We start from the raw sequence: 20,263 nt of genomic DNA on the forward strand, positions 1-20,263 counted from the left end.
TATCTGAAAAATGTCTTAGGCATAATAGTTTGTGTCAGAGAGTACCATGTGCCAGCCATAGCTTGCTACGGTGACGTGAATTGACGTGGTGTATCACGTTGAGGGGTGGCTTGAGAAAAGATGAACCAATGGATTTAAATCATGATTTTTAACAAGAAAATATGAGAAAATGCCTTAGAAATGATAGTTTGTACCAGATGGTGCCATGTGCAAGCCATATTGCGCCACGGTGGCATGAATTGAATTGGTTTATCGCATTGGGGGATGGGTTGAGAAAACTGGAACCAATAGATTTAAAACATATTTTTATAATGAAAATATCTGAGAATGCTTTAGGAATGGCGAGGGAGTGCCAGAGGGGTGTCACGGGGCAGCCAATTGTTACGAAATCACAGGAAATAAGGGGAAGGCTCATTCAAGAAATGTTTTAAATTGTATGTCCTTTCTAACAATAAAGGGGAATTTTTTACAAAATCACTGGAAATAAAGAGAAGGGGGCGGGAAATGTCAAGATTTCCATTGTTCAAATAAAAACAATGGTCATTTTTAGTATATAAACTTATTTTGTGGGGAAATGTTGAAACTGCATTAGGTGTGCTAATATGCGCCAATTGGTGCCATCGGGCGGGTGTTTTGTGTCACGGTGGCCTGAATTGCCAGGAGTCATCAGAAGAAATGCTATTGGGGGATTTTTCTTTAAATTTAAACAAACGATGCTAGTATAAACGGATATTTTTGTAGGAAAATGTCAGAAAAATGTTTTATGTGTGATAATGCACGCCAGAGGGTGCAGTGTGCCAGCCATTGAGTGTCACAGGTCGGGAAGTCCTTAGACTTACACGTTCAAAATCGATCTCTTATGGCACAAAATGGCAGTAAACGCCCCTCTGTGGTGGTCTGTCAAGATAGGATGGCTTAAAACCTTCTGTTTTTAAGCTTTAGACTATGAAAAATCAAATTTTCTTATATTTTGATCCTATCTGGGGCAAAATTTATCTCTTATGGCACAAAATGGCGGTAAACGACCCTCTGCAGTGGTCCGTCAAGATAAGGTGAGTTGAAACTTCTGGCTTTGAAGCTTTAGACTATGAAAAATCGATTTCTCGGATATTTTGATCCTGTTTAGGTAAAAATTGATCTTTTATGGCAGTATGCGCCCCCTCTGCACTTATCTCCGAAGACAGGGTGAATGAAGACCTCCTGTTTTAAAGCTTTAGATTATGAAAAATCGATTTCTCTGATATTTTGATCCTGTTTGGGCAAAAATTGATCTTTTATAGCACAAAATGGCAGTAAACGGCCCCTGCGTTTTCCTGGGGATAGAGACTAAAATATAACACCCAACAACCTATCATAAATAAATAACTTCCATAAAACAGTTTAGAGTTAAGGTTGAAGGTGTTACATGAATTTTTCCAGGGGGAGGGGGACTGAAATATAACACACAATTAGCCATCGTGAATAAATAACTTTTCATTAAACTAATTTAAGGTAAGGTGGGAGGTGTTACATGAATTTTTCGGGGGGAGGGGGACTGAATTCTGACACCCAATAAGCTACCGTAAATAAATAACTTCCATAAGACAGCTTAAAGTTAAGGTTAGGTTCCGGCCTTTCTTTATATTTCACGATTTTTTTGCTTAAATTTTATCCTTTATCAGCTTTTTCACGTTTGTTTTTCCGTTTGTTGAGTTTTAGCTGCTTTTTTCTGTGCTTTCATGATTTTATAATGTTTCTGATGCTTGCCAAACAGGAATGCATAGTCTTGGCTCAAAGAAACAAGGCATTTTCATTAAAAGCTCTCAGAAATATCTCTTAATATGGTTTAAAACTACCTCTAATAACAACCCTCCCCCTCTGGAATTGGTTGATAGGGTTCCTGCCTTTCCTTAATTCACGCTTTTTTTGCTTATATTTCATCCTTCATCAGCTTTTTTCATGTTTTGTTTTTTCTCTATGTTGAGTTTTAACTGTTTTTTCCTGTGATTTCATGATTTTATAATGTTTCTGATGCTTGGCAATCAGGAAGCATAGTCTTGACTCAAGAAAACGATACAATTTCATTCAAACCTCTCAGATCTCTTAATATGGCTTAAATTTGCCACTATTAACAACCCTCTCCCCCTCCCCCTGGAATTGGTTGCTATTGTTCTCGACTTTCTTTAATTCATGCTTTTTTGCTTATATTATATTCTTTATCAGTTTTTTCCTGTTTTTGTTTTTCCATTTGTTGAGTTTTAACTACTTTTTTCTGTGATTATGATTTTACAATATTTTTTTTATTAATAAAACTTTTATGTATAATAAAAAGTCTGTGTCTTACAAAGCATTGTCCCGACCTCCTGACATCCAGACCTCCCAGGTGGGAATCAGGGCCTGATAAGCATGAGTGCCCCTAAGCTATGGTTGGGGCCTTGGAGTCAGGATTCAAGCCCCCGTCCTTATCGAGCGGTCAGGAGAGCCCTAAGTTGCACCTCACAGCGGTGGAGTGGTGTAACATTCTATTGATAGCCTAGCCCGACAAATGGAATGGCTAACGCAACGGGGCGCCAAGGGTCTGGGGAGCCCTTGGTCAAGTCCATTCCCATGAAACACGAATGAATATTGAAGATTAAATGCACAGAGAAACTACTACTAAAGCGTTCGCGGTAGCCGACGCGGATCAGGTCAGGGTGGTGCCTGACCCGACAAGCATGCAAGCCACCCGATCAAGAAAATATCTGAATATTGACGCGTGGAATGTTAAAAGCTGCAAGCTGGAATCCACGCAATTGCTCCTTGTGAGGGAGCTGCAGAAGTATAAAATCAAAGTTTGTTGTCTTTCAGAAACGAGACTGAATTATGTTCAGTCCAAAAAGTGACCGTTTCCGAATCTGACTCATTCCAGTTCTACAACTCGGGTCCCAACGATGGTTCCGGCCAACAAGGAGTTGGGTTCCTGCTAGATGATCCTACTGCATCATGCGTCAGCTCTTGGGAGCCAATGTTGGAACCTTGGGAACCAAGGATCGCCATAATCAGAGTGAGAGGCCACATTAGCCCAATAACTATAATCGGTGTGTACGCTCCGATAAGGGACAGCAGTGACGTGGTCGAAGATGCCTTTTATTATGACCTACAAAGAATCATCGAAAAGACACCAAGGCGTGACATGTTCTTTGTCACTGGAGACTGGAACGCCCGGCTTCACAGAGTAGACCCCAACACAGCAGCAGTTACTGGCCGCCACACCGTTGGTGACAGATGGATCATTGGAGAAAGGCTCTTACATCTAGCAAGATACAACAAACTATGCGTCACAAACACTCTCTTTGAGCACACTTCTGAAAGAGATTTCACTTCGTTACATGGCGTTCGAATATCGGCGTAACAACGGCTCAGATTGACCACATCCTAGTCAGCAGAAGATGGAGGAGCTCCTGCACAGATGCCCGGGTATACAGAGGACCAGACACAGGATCTTTATATGGGGCCGATCACTATCTCCTCACTTGCAAAGTCCATCATCGCCTTAGTAGGCAGACGTGACAAAAGGCAGGGAAGCGCTTCGACGTGTCGAAACTAAGATGCCCGGAAATCAAAGCCGACTTCAAGTTAAAGCTAACCAACCGGTTCAAAGCCTTGAACCGTCTTTCAAATGTCAATAAAGAATGGACACCGATAAAAATTGCGACATAGGACGTTGTTGAGGAGGTGCTTGGCCACCCAAAACAAAAACAGTGAGCCTGGATATCTGGCCACACCATAGAACTAGCCGAGAAGAAGCGACCCCTCGTGGGAGGTGGAAATAACCCTTAAAAGTAGCCTGCAAAGCAGTTAAATAGTCACTGAAACGGAACAGAGAACAATAATGGTCAGATCTGGCGAAAAGGGTTGGAACAAGCGTCCAAGAGCCGCAACAGCAGGAAAATGTTCAAACTCCTGAAAGAAGTGACAGGAAAAGCTACTGTAGCGGTTGACACACCGAAAGATAAGTCTGGAGAACTCATCCAAACAGAAGAAGGACGCATTGAACGCCGGTGAGAACATTTTTCTGAGCTACTGAACTCTGTCAAACCCTCCTGAGATCAAGCTGCCTTCTCGAGGGCTGCTAAAGAGCCCTACGCAATAAACCTCGATCCACCAAGTATTGCGGACGTACTAAAAGGGCTGAAGTGCATGAAGAACAATAAAACTCGAGGAGAGGACGGGATCCCTTTTGAAATGTTCAAGTCCTCACCAAATCTAATATGCCGCCTAACCGACCTATTTGTCCAGGTATGGACGACGAAGACCTTCTCAAAAGACTGGAAAGTATCAGTCCTCATTCCACTATACAAAAAAGGATATATGGCCATTTGCAGAAACTATAGAGGTATCTCCCTGATTGGCCATACCACAAAGATCTTCTGTGTCATTCTTTTGAATCAATTCGAAGACGCAGGAGACAAGATAACCCTTCCTGAACAAGCACGCTTCTGACCAGGCAGAGGCTGTCCAGAACAGATCTTGACGATTCGCCTCATCCTTCAGTAGTACAGCAGGTTTCATCTACTCCTTCTCATCGCCTTTACTGACTTTGTAGCTGCCTTCGATTCTCTCATTAGAGAGGAGCTATGGAGAATTAGGGCTGAAGACGGTGCACCACAGGAGTTCATTGAGATACTCCGAAGTGCTTATAAGGACACTGAGACTTGCGTCTGTGTTTCCGACAATGACACTCCTGAGTTTCCAGTGGAGTTTGAGGTAAAGCAGGGATGCCCCCTTTCGCCTATATTATTCAACTACGCGATAGACCGTATTGTTTTTCTGTTCTATGAATTGTTTATGCTATATGAAAACCGAGAGTATAATATTCCTTAAGAATTGAAGGAAAAAATATTGATAGTGTTGATGTTAAAAAAAAACTTTTGTTTATCTGTTGGTTGTGTTGATTTCGTTGTATTAATTGTGTATTTAGATGAAACTCCTCATTTGATATTTCTGATGATATTTCTGAAATATCAAAAGGAGTCTATTATAGATTCCAGGTGCTATTTTTCGAAAGAAGAAGAAGGATCCTGAATAATGCAATGAGAAACCACAGCTGAATAGTCTTTGGACAAATAGCTGGTTTCCTCCAGTCCCTGAGAGATGTGGACTTCGCAGACGACGTTGCCGAGCTGGAGACTACCACCGATAGCTTACAAGGCATGATCTACGATATTTCTGAGGTCTCAAAGCGCATCGGACCGGCCATCAGCGCTAAGAAGACTAAAGTATTGGCTCTCGACATACCTGCTCCTTGTCAGGTTACCCTCGAAGGTGAACCAATAGAAAACGCCGAGGAATTTAAGTATCTTGGCTCTCTCTTAACACCAGATTGCGGAGCTGAAAGGGATAAGTCTGCCCGTATAGCAAAAGCGTGGGAGTCCTTACTAGTCTGAAAAAAGCACTATGGACCAGACGGGAGATCTCAACCAAAACAAAAGTCAAAATCTATGCTGAAATTGTTTGAGCAGTACTACTGTATGCTTGTGAGACATGGCCGATCTAGGCTGAAGACAAGAGAACTTTAGACGTGTTCGACAACCGCTGCCTTCATTACATTCTCCGCATTAAGAGATGCGACAGGATTTCATATAGTGAAGTAAGGAGTCGCTGTGGCCCATCAGAAGAGCTATTGCTTATCATTAAAAGACGTCGTCTAAAGCTCCTCGGCCACACGTCGTCCCGAAGGCACGATATGTCGAGATGTCCTTGTCTGCAAAGCAGCCCCCTTCTGGAAACGTAAGCCAGGAGGACAAAAGAAGAACCTGTGGGAAAATTCAAGGAGGACCTGGAACCGTGGGGAAGATCCAGGAGACACGATCGGAGATGGGAAAAAGGTTGACTGAATATCGCCGGAGAAGCTGTAGCCGACAGGTCCAAGTGGTCGTCCCAAGATCCTTTGGTGCCGGGCAGGACAGTTCATCGTCTGGTTCCCGCCGAAACTAAAGTAAGTAAGTAAAGCACCGTCTAGGTTGCATTAGAAATTTAATACAATGTAGCAAGCAGGTGCGTCTAATAAAGAAATGGGCAATAGCATTGTTGAATACTTGTTCGCTCTCGAGTTGAAAGGATTGGTAACACTCAATCAATAGCTTAATCGATCTGGAAAGTGTGCAGCGAATTCTCCATATGGAGAATACGTTATCTCGTAGAATCGATTTCCCGAATCATAATATTAGGAATAGATTGCTAGTCCAGCTGGTTAACGCTCTGGTCTGGTCATTGGGAAAATCCTTGGTCTTACATCCGATTCCTAAAGCGGACAAATATCTTTAGATTATAAAGCTTCCCTGAGGAAAAAATCGCGAAGAAAATGTTTCGAAAAAAAAGGAAAATGACATCTTGAAGAAAAAACCTCTTAAAGTATTATGTAACATCCCACGCGTGTGCAGTCACTAAGTAAAAGTCACGTGTGCGCCGCCATTACGTACCATACAGGTGTACGTACGTAACACCCATGTGTTTGCCGTCATGAGTTACAAACAGGGCTTCCCCATGGTCTCCATTTTAAACAAGTCACGGGAGAATGCGTCATTCTCAGTTATAATCGGGGCTTTCCTGCGGTCCCCAAAGTCCAACAAGTCCTATTACATAACTACCAAATAAATCATCATTTGGCAGGCCCTGAAGGTTTTTTTCCTGTCCCTCGTAGGTTTTTTAAACAGTCAAAGAAAAATACTTCCTAATACATAACAAACACATGCATCTTTTAGAGAACACTCCCCGTTACGTAACATACACCTGCATCTTGAATAAGATTAATAACACATGCGTCTTGAGGGAATCGCCGTTAAACTTTTCTGATCTTAAAGCATTAAGAAATATAGGAGTAGTGGCTATGGGCCTTGTTAAAGTGCCATTGAGATACTAGTATACTACTCTTTATGATTGGAAAACCAATGTTGGCCAATGGCTTCTCCAACACCCAACTCCTCATGTTCCTCCTTTTCCAAGCAGAAAGGTGGGAAAATTGCACCCCATTTGTACCCGAGTATCCGAAGATTTTTCAGTCTGTAAAATTGGAGGACCAAATTCCGTCAATGGCCTTTTGAGATCACCAGGATCGCTCAAATCACCGCCAACTGTAGTAAAAGTTAGGTATTTGACGCCTTGTTTGAACTAGAATCGTAAAGGACTTCCAATCAGTATTAACCTTCGTTATTAGATGTTAGATCTCGTTTTTTAATTTCAGGTAGCCGTATTCGAGTCTGTTCTCTATTTAATATTTCTCAAATGGAAGCATTCTGACTTTGTCCAGTCTTCTAATAAAAATGATGAAACCAAAGAGAAACTATAATACTTGAAAACTTTAAATACTATCTATTACTGCTAAACCTACCACTTTTTTTTGCTTTGAATTTGTTATTTATTTTACATAAAATTACATCTATTTACCGTCTAAATTTTTGTTGTTATGTAACTTATATGTCGTTTTCGAAGTAATTTTTTTTTCTTTCTAACTTTGCTTCTCTATAGGCCTGGCCCGTTAATTATTTTGTTTTTCTCTTTCATTTATAGCTTGAAAATTAATTGTTAAAAATTTAGATCCCAAACCACCATTGTAACCATCTTTATGGGCGCTCGAGACTGGCTCCTTTCAGAAGTATTTTTTGCTTCTTTATATCTGTTTTTCATAATTTCTAGAATGGTATCTCTTTTTTTTGGAGGGGGGGGGGTCTTTTTGTTTTCTTGCAAAAATACTTCAGTTCTTAGGCTTTGATTCCTCTCTTTGTTTTTCTTCCATTTACCTCACTCTCTTGAAACTGTTAAACAGGGGTTCCCCCCTCCTAATTTTGAAAAATGATACTACATTGTACGAATAACGCCTGGCAGTATGACGTGAATGTCGCATTGAGTTCTCTCTTCCGTCGTTTCAGTTTTTTTTCCTAATCCAACACCATTTTTGTGGGGCTTCGGGCTATTTTCGAAATTCCCGAAAACGTGTTTTCGCAACTAATTTTTATCCTAAGTATTAACTCAACTAGTAGTTACCATTCCTAAATTAGGCTGAAAGACAATTTTTCCTCACTTAAGAGTTTTTTTTACTCTCGGACTATTTTGAACAAAATGGCCATTTCAAAACTAATTGAATGCAAGGGCATGGGGAGGCGGGGGGGGGCTGGTTACTCTCCGATCACTTTTGAATCTCAAAAAGGAGTAGAATGACCGATTTTCAATAACTTTCGATTATTTAAATTAAGATGCTAAAACTCTTCAATAAAAACCTTATATGTTAACAATGGGCAACTAGCATATTTTAATGCCCTTGTCCCGAGGACTGGGTCGAATTATCAAACCCAGAACCATAGTTATTCGACCTTTCAACTGTTTTGAACAAAATGGCTCTCTAAAAATTGTAATCGGAAGCATTTGGGGAAAAAATGGCGTTAGTTGTCTTTTGACCACTTTTGACGATAGATTTTGATTATATAACTTTCGCCCAACCCTTCAATAAGTATCTTGTATGTTAACAATAAGTAACTTATATAACTGAGGACCCTTGCCCCGGGGGCTTAGGGGGGGGGGTGAACCCTGGAATCATAGCTATTTGGCCTTTGAACTATTTTGAAAAAATGGCTATCTAAAAATGGTCACCAGATGTATTTGGGGAAGAAGTTTGTGGGTGGGGGGGGGGGGGTTGCTTGTCCTTTGATTATCTTGGACTCTTTAAAAATGAACTAGAACTTTCGAATTTCAGTCGAATAAGCCCCTTCCAAAGTTTATAAGACAAACCTCTCCACAAAGATGTTATATGTCAGCAATGGGTAACTTGAATAAGTTACAGCCCAGAGGCTGGGAGGGTTTATCAACCCCTGACCTATAGTTATTTGACTCTTGGTCTATTTTGAACAAAATGGCTATATCAAAATTTTCATCGGATAGAAGGATGAGCGGGGGACTGGTTACGCTCCGATCACTTTTGAATCTTAAAAAGGGAACTAGAACTCTCGATTTCCAACTGAATGAGCTACCTCCATAGTTAACAAGACCACTCTTTCCATACAAAACTTATTTCTTAACAATGAACAACTAGCATAACTTATAGTCCTTTCTTCGAGGACTGGGGGGAATTGTCCAACCAGGAACCATAGTTATTTGACCTTCGAACTATTTTAAACAAAATGGCGATCTCAAAATTTTATTCAGAAGCATTTGGAGGAAAAGGGTGAGGGGGAGGCTGTTTGCCCTCCGATCATTTTTGGATCTTAAAAAGGGAAGTGGAACTTTAGATTTAAAATCGAATGACCCTCCTCCGAAGCTTGTTCGGCCATCCCTTCCATAAGAACCTTATATGTTAACAATGGGCAACTTGCATAACCTACAGCCCTTGCCCTGGGGGCTTTGTTTTTTTTTTCAACCCAGGAGGCACAATTGTTTGATATTTGGACTATTTTCAACAACGTGACTATCTCGAAACTTTGATCGGATGCATTTGAGGAGAAGAGGGCCTGGGGACAGGAAGCTAGTTGCCCTCTGGTCACTTTGACTCTTAAAAAGGACATCAGAACTTCTTATTTCCAATTTAATGAGCCCCCTCCGGAGTTTATACGACCTTCTCTTCCGTAAAACCCTTATATGCCCCTGGGACATAACTTAACAACCGTTGCCTCCATGCTCTGAGGGGTTGTGTATAACAATCCTGGAGGGATTGTTATATGAATTTTGGACTACTTTGAACAAAATAACTATCTCAAAATCTCAGATGCATTTGGGGAACGGGGGGGGGGGTAGTTGCCCTGTAATCCCTTTTGACTCTTAAAAAGGGAACTAAAACTTTCAATTTCAAATTAAATGAGCCTCCTTCAAAGTTTATACCACCACTCCTTCCATAAAAACCTCATATGCACCCAGGGCATCTCTTACAAAACTTGTCCCCAGGCTTTGGAGGATTGTGTCAACCCTAGAGTCATTTTTATATGATCTTTCAACCACTTTGAACGAAATGGCCTTCTTAAAACGTTAATCGCAAAATCTTAGGAGCTAAAGGGCAAGGGGGGATAGTTTTCTTCCGATCATTTTTGACTGTTAAAAAGGAAACTAGAACTTTCGATTTCAAACCAAATACGCCTCTTCTGAAGTTTATGCAGCCACCCCTTCCATAATAACCTTATATGTTAGCAATCGGCAACTTACATCACTTACAGCCCTTGCCCTGTGGGCTGCGTGGATTTTGTTAACGCAGGGGCATATTTATTCGATCTTTTGACTATTTTGAACAAAATAGTCATACTAAAATTTTGATTGCATATACTTGGGGACGTGGGGGGGGACTAGTTTCCCTCTGATCCCTTTTGACTCTTAAAAAGGACACCAGAAATTCTGAATTCAGAATTTCTAGTCGATTGAGCCCCCTCCTAAGTTTATATGACTACCCCTTCCATAAAACCAAATATGCCCCGGGAGAATAATTTACAACTCTTTCTCCCGGGCTTTGGGGGGTTATGTCAATCCTGGAGGCACTGTTATATGATCTTTGGACTATTTTGAACAAAATGGGTATCTCAAAATTTCCATGTGATGCACTTGAAGAAGAGAGGGCGTGGAGGGTGGGGGGGAGGGTAACTGCACTTGAATCAATTTTGACTCTTAAAAAGAGAACTAAAAATCTTGGTTTCCAATCGAGTTTTCCAATTCCAATCCCTTCAAAGCTAACATGGCTCTTTCCGTGAAAATCTTATATACCCTGTGACATAACTTACAACCCTTGGCCCCAGGAACTGGTGGGCTTATGTCCACCCCAGAGGCATTGTTATATGATCTTTGGACTATTTTGAACAAAATGGTTACTGCAAAAATTCGATCGGATGTATTTGGAGAAAAGAAGGCGTGGGGGAAGGGGAGTTGCCTTTCGATCACTTTTGACTCTTAAAATGGCACTAGAACTTCTGATTTCAAATTAAACGGGCCGCCTCCGAAGTTTATATGACCACCCCTTTCACAAAAACCTTACATGTTAACAACGGACAACTTTCATAACTTATAGCCCTTTTCCTGAAGGCTGTGGGGGGAGGGGGGGGGGTTGACATCCCCAAAGACATAGTTATTTGACCTTTCAACTATGCTGAACAAAATAGTTAAGTCAAGATTTTGATTGGACGTTTATGGGGAATTGATGGAGGTGGAGCGATAGCAAGTTTTCCTCTAATCACTTTTGGCTCTAAAAAAGGCACTAGAACTTTATATTTCCAATCGAATAGGGTCCTTCTAAATCCTCTATAGATCTTTCTATACGAAGTGCCTCTGCGTAAAAAAATAACACGTTGTTCCCACATTTTGTTACTTAAGTAGCGCTATTGCGCTGCCTATCATTTGCAGGTAACAACTGGCGATTTATCAATATTGAACTACTATTGTTTAAATTAGTCTTGGTTACATTCAACGCTTCAATGATGATTCTGTTTTCTGTTTATTTTTTTTTATTCCTAAAGGCCACGTAAGTTGTTTTTATTCTCATCTATTAAAAACAAAGAGATTTAGGAGGGGCCAAAGTTTCTTTGCTTCTTTTAATTTCAGTTAAATGTTTGTTAGACTTCATACTCAGCCATATCAAGTTTTATATTCACAGCAGCTTTGATTCATTATCGAGGAACTTTGATTCTGAATTAATCTTCTCAAGTAAAAGTTTATATAAATTTTATATTATTTTTGGTGTAATTGGAGTTCCAGCTAGGATTTTTACTTCGTCTCTCTCTTCTAAAACCCATGTTATAAGTTTAGTCAGATTCATTTAGAAACGACCGGACCCGTAAATCTGTAGAGTTCAAAACTCTTCTTCCTAGAACCAAATAAGAGAATCTAATTACCTGAATTGACTAAAAATATTCTTCTTTATTCCAACTTATGGGATCACTTTTTTGTGCAGATTCAGATTCAAAGTCTGTCAATTCACATTCCGATTCTAAAAGTTGGCATGTGACTTCTCCATAACTTTCATTAACTTGCAATGACGATTCGGCTGGGTCCAATTTGTAATAATTAAATGATTTTATCCTTTTTTCCCTTTTCTTGAAGATTTAATCCTATATTTTTGGCCGAAGTTTTGAAAAACAAAAGCACAGTGTTCAAGATACAGATATTTTTCAATAAGACGTAAATGACGCAACAAGCTTTCGAATTTTACGGTTAGGAAAGGGGGAAAAGTGCAGTAGCCAAATTCCTGTTTGAAGTATTTTTTTTTTCGTTTTAAGTTTGACTTCAACTTAATTTTTACTTGTTTTAAGATTTATTTATTCAGTTATATTTGTAGTTGCTATCTCTATATTTTCTATCGTTTATTTTAATTTCTGTTCGTTTCACTGGTGTTATATTACCGTTTTGACTTTAATGGAAATTTTGGTCGTTTTGAGTTTTGAATTATTATAGGAATTTATTTCTGCTGGTCTTAGGTTTTATTTAGCTTTTTAATTATCTTTGAAAACCTTTTTTTCCGAAACGTATTATTATATCAATAGTCATAAAATAATGCAAATTTTGTTCTGGCCTTGGGAAGGCATAGGGGTTTTGCGCCCAACTTATGTTAATTTCTATTTGTTTTGAGTTTGACTCGGTTATTTACTGTAATTTTTGTTCGTTTTGGGTTTCATTTATTTATTTATGCTGATTTGTGGTAATTTGATGCTTGGTAGTTTATTTGATTTTATTTTTGCTCATTTTTTGTTTAATGGAGTTCTTTAATTTTCGTTACAAAACGTATTTTGCCGGAAAATTCTTTTCAATTAATCAAGTTACAAGCACAACCGTGAAGGTGACGAACCCTTCAAACCTTCTTTAGACTAGGCTGGTCATTTTTTTCGAACCCGATGTTGAACAGGGATACGTTCTAAGTGGTATCTACACTCCTTGCTTTTCATTGAGCGATTAATCTGCGTCTCTTCACTATGGCAGAAGGGTGAAATCTGAAATCTAACCTTAATCTTCAATATACTAGTTATCTCGCAGGAGTGTCGCCTGGAATTAGTAACAGAGTATTGAAGGTACTCGAATGACCCAATAACGACGTCATTCCAGGTTGAGTTTTTTAAATTGTTATTTCCAGACTATCTTTGATTTAGGAGGGGGCACCACCGTCCATTATGCATACCGACATGAAAAAAAAAACTCATTGCAAAGAATACTTTTGCATTGAATCATACATAAGGGCACTTACAGTGGTAGGGAAACGGGCACTACAGCCCCCCCCCCCAATCCTTGTGACTTTAGTCACGTACATCATATTTTATCCCTACTTTATTGGCTGGCGGAAGCTCTCAAATTACTAGATATCTCTACTATTTATTTTTGCTGTAAAAACTATAGTTTGCTATAGTTTCTCATACAACCTTAGTAATTACAAACTGTAATTGTTCAAAACTTGGTTTATGTAGGAACAGTGTTTTGATTTTGAGTGGTAGAATGATTTTAAAAAAAATACCTGACAAGCCTGATATTCTCGAACAAACGACAAAAGCTGATTGTTCAAATACTCTTGTCTAGATTCAATTCGGTCCATATTAGAGATCAGTCGCCCAGAAAAGTTTTCAAGAGCAGTTGCCAGATCGGTGCTTGAACCCTTCAGCTTGTCCTGACATTTATTAATAGCTGCAAGTCGATTTTTCCAGTCATTGATTTCTGTAAAACATAAATCATAGCCGTGAAATAACTTCAGTCCATTATTAATGCGTAAGCTATGGAAATAAAACCTTCATGACAAAAAATTGAAACTTTTCAACATTGACTCTAACGCTATCGCTGTTTCTATTACCTATTTTGATGGGGGGGGGGGGTCGATGTTTTTCTGATGAGTAAGGAGCGGAATTGAAAATAAAAAACCGAAGATAATTCCATACATTTGTAGAATATTAAAAAAACAAGCGCATTACAGAAAACCCAAAACCGACGGAGAAAATGGCTGTAGTTTTTAGGAGCAAACAAATCTTTAAGCAAGCTCCTGAACAGATTTTCACGTGGTAGGTCTGTTTGATATGATTGTTTTGTGAATATTGGTCTTTAATAAAAATGAATTTTCTCTCTCTCTCTACAAAATTTAAGCAAAAAGAAGAAATTTTATTTTCGCACCCAAAGTTTATTAAGACAAAATGTCATTTTATCATTTTAATATGTCTTAGTTAAGAGGTAGCTCATTGATCTCAACCAACTGTAGAATCTACAAATAGGAATAGGAACCTCCACCTGTGGAAACGCAGTTTCGTGGTTCTAGGTGAATACCCCCCGCGGAAAATACACCCGGAAATTATCCCTTCGAGGAAAATACCTCCCAAGGAAAATACACCCCGGAAAATACCCCGGAAAATAGCCCAGGCGGAAAATACCCCCCCCCCCCCGTGGAAAAAACCCCCCGGAAAATACTCCCCGTAAAATAACCCCCCCCCCCCCCCCCAAAAAAAAAATACCCCCGTGAAAAATAAGGCTTTCCAAATTTGAGAATTTCATTTGAGATTTTTTTTTTTATTTCCGTAGGGGGATGGAATTTTAGTACTTGTGTATTATGTGCCATTCACTCAAGTTTACGCTGTATAAAATTCGTGAACACACCGGTTTTTTTTCGTTAGTTTCTTCGTTACTTTAGAAATAAATTTGCGCTATAGTTTTGCACATTAAGGGGGTGGGGGTAAGCATAACGGGTCTGCATGCAAAATGTATTTGGTACAATTATTCTGCATATTAGATAGATAGACAATCAATCAATCAATCAATTTATTAATACTAAAAAAAAACAATACAATTACAAACTTAAAATTTAAATACGCCCAAGAAGCTAAGCTTGTAAAGGGCCAACAAAACAAATAAGACACTATTATAAATCACAAAAAAAAAAAAAAAAAAAAAAAAAAAAAAAAAAATAAAAAAATAAATTGTATAAGAGAAATTTATGAAAATAGGAGAATTATTATGAGAAAATAGGATAATTATTTGAAATATATTGAATGAAAAAAAAAGACATATAAATGTGGATGGAATGCAAAAAAAAGAAGAAAAAAGGGGGAAAATACTATACTGGAAATACCTAGCGAGAAAGTGCCTTTGCAGAAAGAGATAGAGGGACATCAGGAGGGATAGAGTTCCATAGTAAAATAGATTGATAAACAGGAGACCTCTGACCTGCTGTCGATGATCGCTTAGGTAAAATGAACCTGCGATAAGAGCTACGTAAAAAAGAAGAGTACCTACTTGAGCCTGATAGAAAGAAAAATTGCTGCAGATATGGTGGAAGTGTACTTAGAAAAGCAGAATGTGCTAAATAAAGGTAACTTTTACCCACAATACGATCCAGCGGAGCTATTCCAGTATCATTAAAAAGATCAGAGGAAGGGTAAAAACGAGGTAGAAGAAAAGTAGCCTTCACTGCCCTATTTTGGGCTCTTTGAAGTGAGCAGAGAAGAGATTCATTAGTACTACCCCAGACAGAAGAGCAATAAGAAAGGTAAGGAAAAATAAAAGCATAATAAAGAGAAAGCATAACATTATGGGGAAGAATTGAACTAACCATGTGTATTGAAGATTGGCAGAGTACAAGGGAGCGGATATGAGTTATATGGCGTTTAAAGGAAAGAAAACAGTCAAGATACACACCAAGAAATTTCACTATAGTAGCTTGCGGTATAATATCATTCCCATAAGTCAGGATGGTTGGTTCGCTTGCGTCTCTCATACGATAAGGGGTTCTAAAGTGTACAATGGCACTTTTTTGGCTGTTGAGAGTCATACCATTTGACCAGCACCAATCTTTTACTTTATCAAGAAGACCTTGAGCTAGGGAAATGGCAGATGGCAGGTCCACTGCAGCAATGAAAAAGTTACTGTCATCAGCAAAAAGAATAGGGTGCACAAGGGGATGAAGACCATCAACAAGATCATTAATATAAATTAAACAAAAGTGGTCCAAGCACAGAGCCCTGTGGGACACCTTTCACAATAGGCAAGGAAGAGGAAGAAGTACCATTAACCGAAACATACTGAGATCTCCCTGAGAGGTAAGACCTAAACCATTGAAGTGGGACTCCATGCACTCCAAATGAAGATAATTTAGACAAAAGAACAGAGTGAACGACCATATCAAATGCCTTTGAAAAGTCAAGCAATAGACCCAAAACACACAAGCCCTTGTCAAGATTAACACGCACAAACTCTGTTGCATCTGAAAGTGCATGCAAGGTAGAGAAACTGGGACGAAAGCCATACTGATGGTTAGTTATGAGAGAATTACCTGCAGTCGTATTAGTACTAAATACAAATGAAGAGAGTCTACAATACACTACTTTTTCAACAACCTTAGAAATTACAGGAAGGAGAGATATAGGTCTATAGTTTGAAATTAGAGATGAATCACCTTTTTTAAACAAAGGTACAACATTAGCAACCTTAAATAAATGAGCAAAAACACCAGAAGAAAGAGAGAGGTTAGTTATGTGTGAGATGGGGTTAGAAACAAACTGACCAATTTTTTTAAGAACATTACAGCTCAAACCAAAACCATCAACTGAACGGCTATTTGAAAGCTGAGAAATAATGCTAGAAATTTCGGTATCACCGCATGGAAAAAGGAAAAATGACTTTTCTACTAAGGCAAAACTACTTACTCTGCTGTTGAATGGAATGGGAACTTAAGAAAATGAGGTAAAATACGAATTGGAGGAGGTTGCTGAAGAATTTTTGTCCATGAAAGATTCATCAGCTCTCTTGTAACGACAAGGGGGGGACTATTTGAGTTTCTTGCGGGAAAGAGCTTCATTAACTACAGTCCAAACCTTTCGCAAATTCCCCTTACACTCATCAATTCGACGCGAAAAATATAGCTTTTTGGCTGCACGTACTGAAGAAGTAAGCACATTTTTATAGTATAAACATAAGTTTATACTTCAAAAGTTCATCCTGTGTCTTACTTTTACATGCAGCCTTGAACAGAGACACCTTCATATGTGTAGCATTGATCAGACCTCTAGACATCCATGGACATTTAGGTATGGAATTCCTTGGCCTCTTTCTAAGAGGAAAATGCTTATCCAACAGAGCTCTCATGCGACACAAAAATAAATTCGTTGCACAATCAACGTCATTAGCTTCAAGAACACTAGACCAATCATTACTCTCAAGACTATGTATTAAATTGGAAATTTCTTTATCTGTGGAAGTTCTAAAAGAAGACTCACCGTGCTCATTCACAGCAATCTCAGTTTGATGCACAAAAAGTGAAACATAAATAGGGAAGTGATCAAAAAGATCAGTGAAAACAAGACCAGAAGTAAACTTCAAATTAGAAGAATGAGAAATGAAAATATTGTCTATTAAAGTGGCAGAATTTCTAGTAGGGTCAACACGATAAGGAAAAAAAATTGAAGGAAGTAGACCAGCAGAAGAAAGCACATCAAAGAGATGGTCACAATCATCACTTGATCCAATATTTAACATATTACAATTAAAATCTCCCAAAACACAAATACGTTTTTTAGAGAAAGACCCCACACAAGAAAGTTGATCAAGCAAATCTCAGAAGAAATGTGTTGGAAAAGGAGGGGGCTTATAAAACAAACAAACAGTGTCACATGCAAACTGGCTTTTCAGATCAATAACAAGAGAATAAACTGTCCTACTATTTGACACTACTGATGTAAACAAAGATTCAAGGTCAGACCTTCTTCTAAACTCAATATCAGACTTTATAAATAAAGAAATACCCCCTGAGCACTTTGTTACCATTCTGGGGATATGAACAGCAACATAACCATGCATATCATAGGCTGTAAAATTTTCACCATCAGATAACCATGTTTCTGTTAAACCTATTACATCAAAAGGGCAAGAATTATCAGACCACAAATACGATTTCAGACTATCCCACTTATCTCTCATCCCACGCACATTCAAACAAAATACATTAAAGCTACTATTTAAAGACAGTGAGGGTATAATTTTATCACAATAATCAATGGTAGTGTGATAATTACAGCTAGAATTAACCATTGATTCAAGGAGAGGGTCAAGCGTGTGAGTCTCTTGTTTACCAGCCCTAATTGGTTGATCAAATATAACCGAATTAAGAATAGAAGAATTCGAAAGAAAAGAGAAATCACCCATAATTATCACACATAATAAATATACTCATAGAAATATAAGTGGGATGGAACAAATTATCCAAAGTATTGGACCAAAGTATAATGTGACACCAGTTACTATTACATGAGCTGCAAGTGTGCTGGACTGACAAAAAAATAATAGAAGTTAGGCTACATGAAGGTGAGAGGATCACAAAAAGCATAATGAGATATCAGTAAAATGAAAGTAGAATCAAAGTATTGGCCCAATTTATAATGTGGGACCAGAAAATTATGTAAGCTGTAACTGACATGAGAAAGAAAGAAAAAATAAATAAAAAGAATATAATAGTAGTCAGCCTACCTGAAGGTGATAGGATTACAGACAAATATAAATGAATATCAATGGAATGACACATATTATTCCAAATATTAGCCCAAAGTATACTATGGGTAGTAAAAAATTATGAGAGCTGCATATATACTGACATGACAAAAATATGATAGAATTTAGAGTACACTAGGGTGATATCATCAAAAAATAAGATAAAGAAATATCAATGAGATGGCATATATTATTCAAAATATTGACCAAAAATATAATATGGGACCAGTCATAAGAATGTGAGTTGTAGGTGTGCTGACATGAGAAAAATATGATAGAAGTCAGGTTACAGGAAGGTGATAGGATCACCAACCCAGATAAGGAAATAATAGTGGCATGGCACATATTCATCAAAATATTGGCCCCAAGTATAATGTGGAACCAGTCAAGATTATATGAGCTGCAATTATGCTGAAATGACAAAAATATGAAAGAAATCAGCCTGCATAAAGGTGATAGGATCACAAACAAACATAAAAAAAATAAATAGATAAATAAATAACAGTGGGATAACATATATGATTCATAATATTTGCCCAAAATGCAATATAGGACCAGTGAAAATTATAGGAGCTGCAAATGTGCTGACATGACAAAAACATTATAGAAGCCAAGCTGCATGATGGTGAAAGGATCATAAACAAACATAAAGAAAAATCAGTGGGAAGGCACATATTATTATAAGTATTAGCACAAACTATAATTTGTGACCAGTTGATATTATGGGGGTTACAAGTATAATGACACGACAAGAATATAATGTAAATCAGACAACGTGAAGGTTACAGAATCACAAACAAACATAAGGAACTATTAGTGGGAAGGGACACATCATCCAAAATATTGGCACACAGTGTAATATGGTACCAGTCAAAATTATGTGAGGACAGTAAAGAATAATAGAAGAATATTTTAAGAACAGCAAGTAAATCCGTGCAGAAACAATGCAATATATTATAAGAAAATAAATCTAAATCCATCACTTTAATTTTTCTACATTTGCAGCACATAAATCAATTTTATTCTGATTATTAAACTTAAACAATCTTCCAGATTGGGTTTTGTACAGGATATTACCTTTACTGGCCCAGACATTACGCAAGCCAAGCTTTGACTTGGTATGTGAAAGAAGTTGTAAGCGTGGTTTTGTAAGCGTCTCAGAAAATAGAATCCCAGATCCTTTCAAATCCTTCTTTTGTCTGAGACGCAGTTGACGAACTCATGAGTTGCAAAATTCAACAACTATGGGTCCGGGTTTAGCAGATGGTTTGCCAATTCTTTTGGCTGATAAAACATCAGACTGAAGAATTGGTATGCCAGGAAATTTCACAGCACATAGTGACAGGAATTGACTTTCACTGTTTTCAATGGAGGTCTCCTCTTTCACCCCAAAGACAATAATTTGGTTGCTCAAAGCCTGCTGTTCAAAACGGTCATTTAATCTTGCCAGGTTGGACTGGATAGGCTGGAAAGAGTTTTTAAGGTCTATCATGGATGACTCTAAAGTAGCCAATGAAGATTCAACAGAAAATATGCGTCTGTTATAGCTTTCATGAGTTTTATCCACTAGATTACTAATATCTAGGTTGAGGCCAGCATACACCTCGTGCTTGATTGCATCCAGCTTACCTGAAGAGATAGTGACATTATGTTGCATGAATGTCTGTTCCTCTTTCATTTTAACCTCTGCCTCATCTACCTTGGAAGAGATCTTAGCCAATATAAGGTCATCAAGTAGCCCTTTAACTGAAGTTTTAAGGTTGTCAGGTTTAAGCGAATCTGCTAGCATTTTATGTCTGATTTTTATGCTATTTATGTGGTTAGTGATCATGAGTAGTTT

The 20,263-nt window shown here is 38.3% G+C and overlaps 1 protein-coding gene across 1 annotated transcript in view; it reads right to left on the reverse strand.

Annotated features, from left to right (window-relative positions):
- IFT57 (intraflagellar transport 57) overlaps nt 1–20,263 on the reverse strand; it is a 193,028-nt gene that overhangs the window by 27,547 nt on the left and 145,218 nt on the right. The window contains exon 5 of the mRNA XM_089090239.1: nt 13,421–13,617. Coding sequence (XP_088946365.1) covers nt 13,421–13,617 — 197 coding nt within the window. The remainder of the gene's footprint in view (nt 1–13,420; nt 13,618–20,263) is intronic.

The sequence above is a fragment of the Artemia sp. Qi Xiang Cuo genome, chromosome 6 (genome assembly GCF_049724085.1).
Source record: "Artemia sp. Qi Xiang Cuo chromosome 6, ASM4972408v1, whole genome shotgun sequence".
NCBI lineage: Eukaryota > Metazoa > Arthropoda > Branchiopoda > Anostraca > Artemiidae > Artemia > Artemia sp. Qi Xiang Cuo.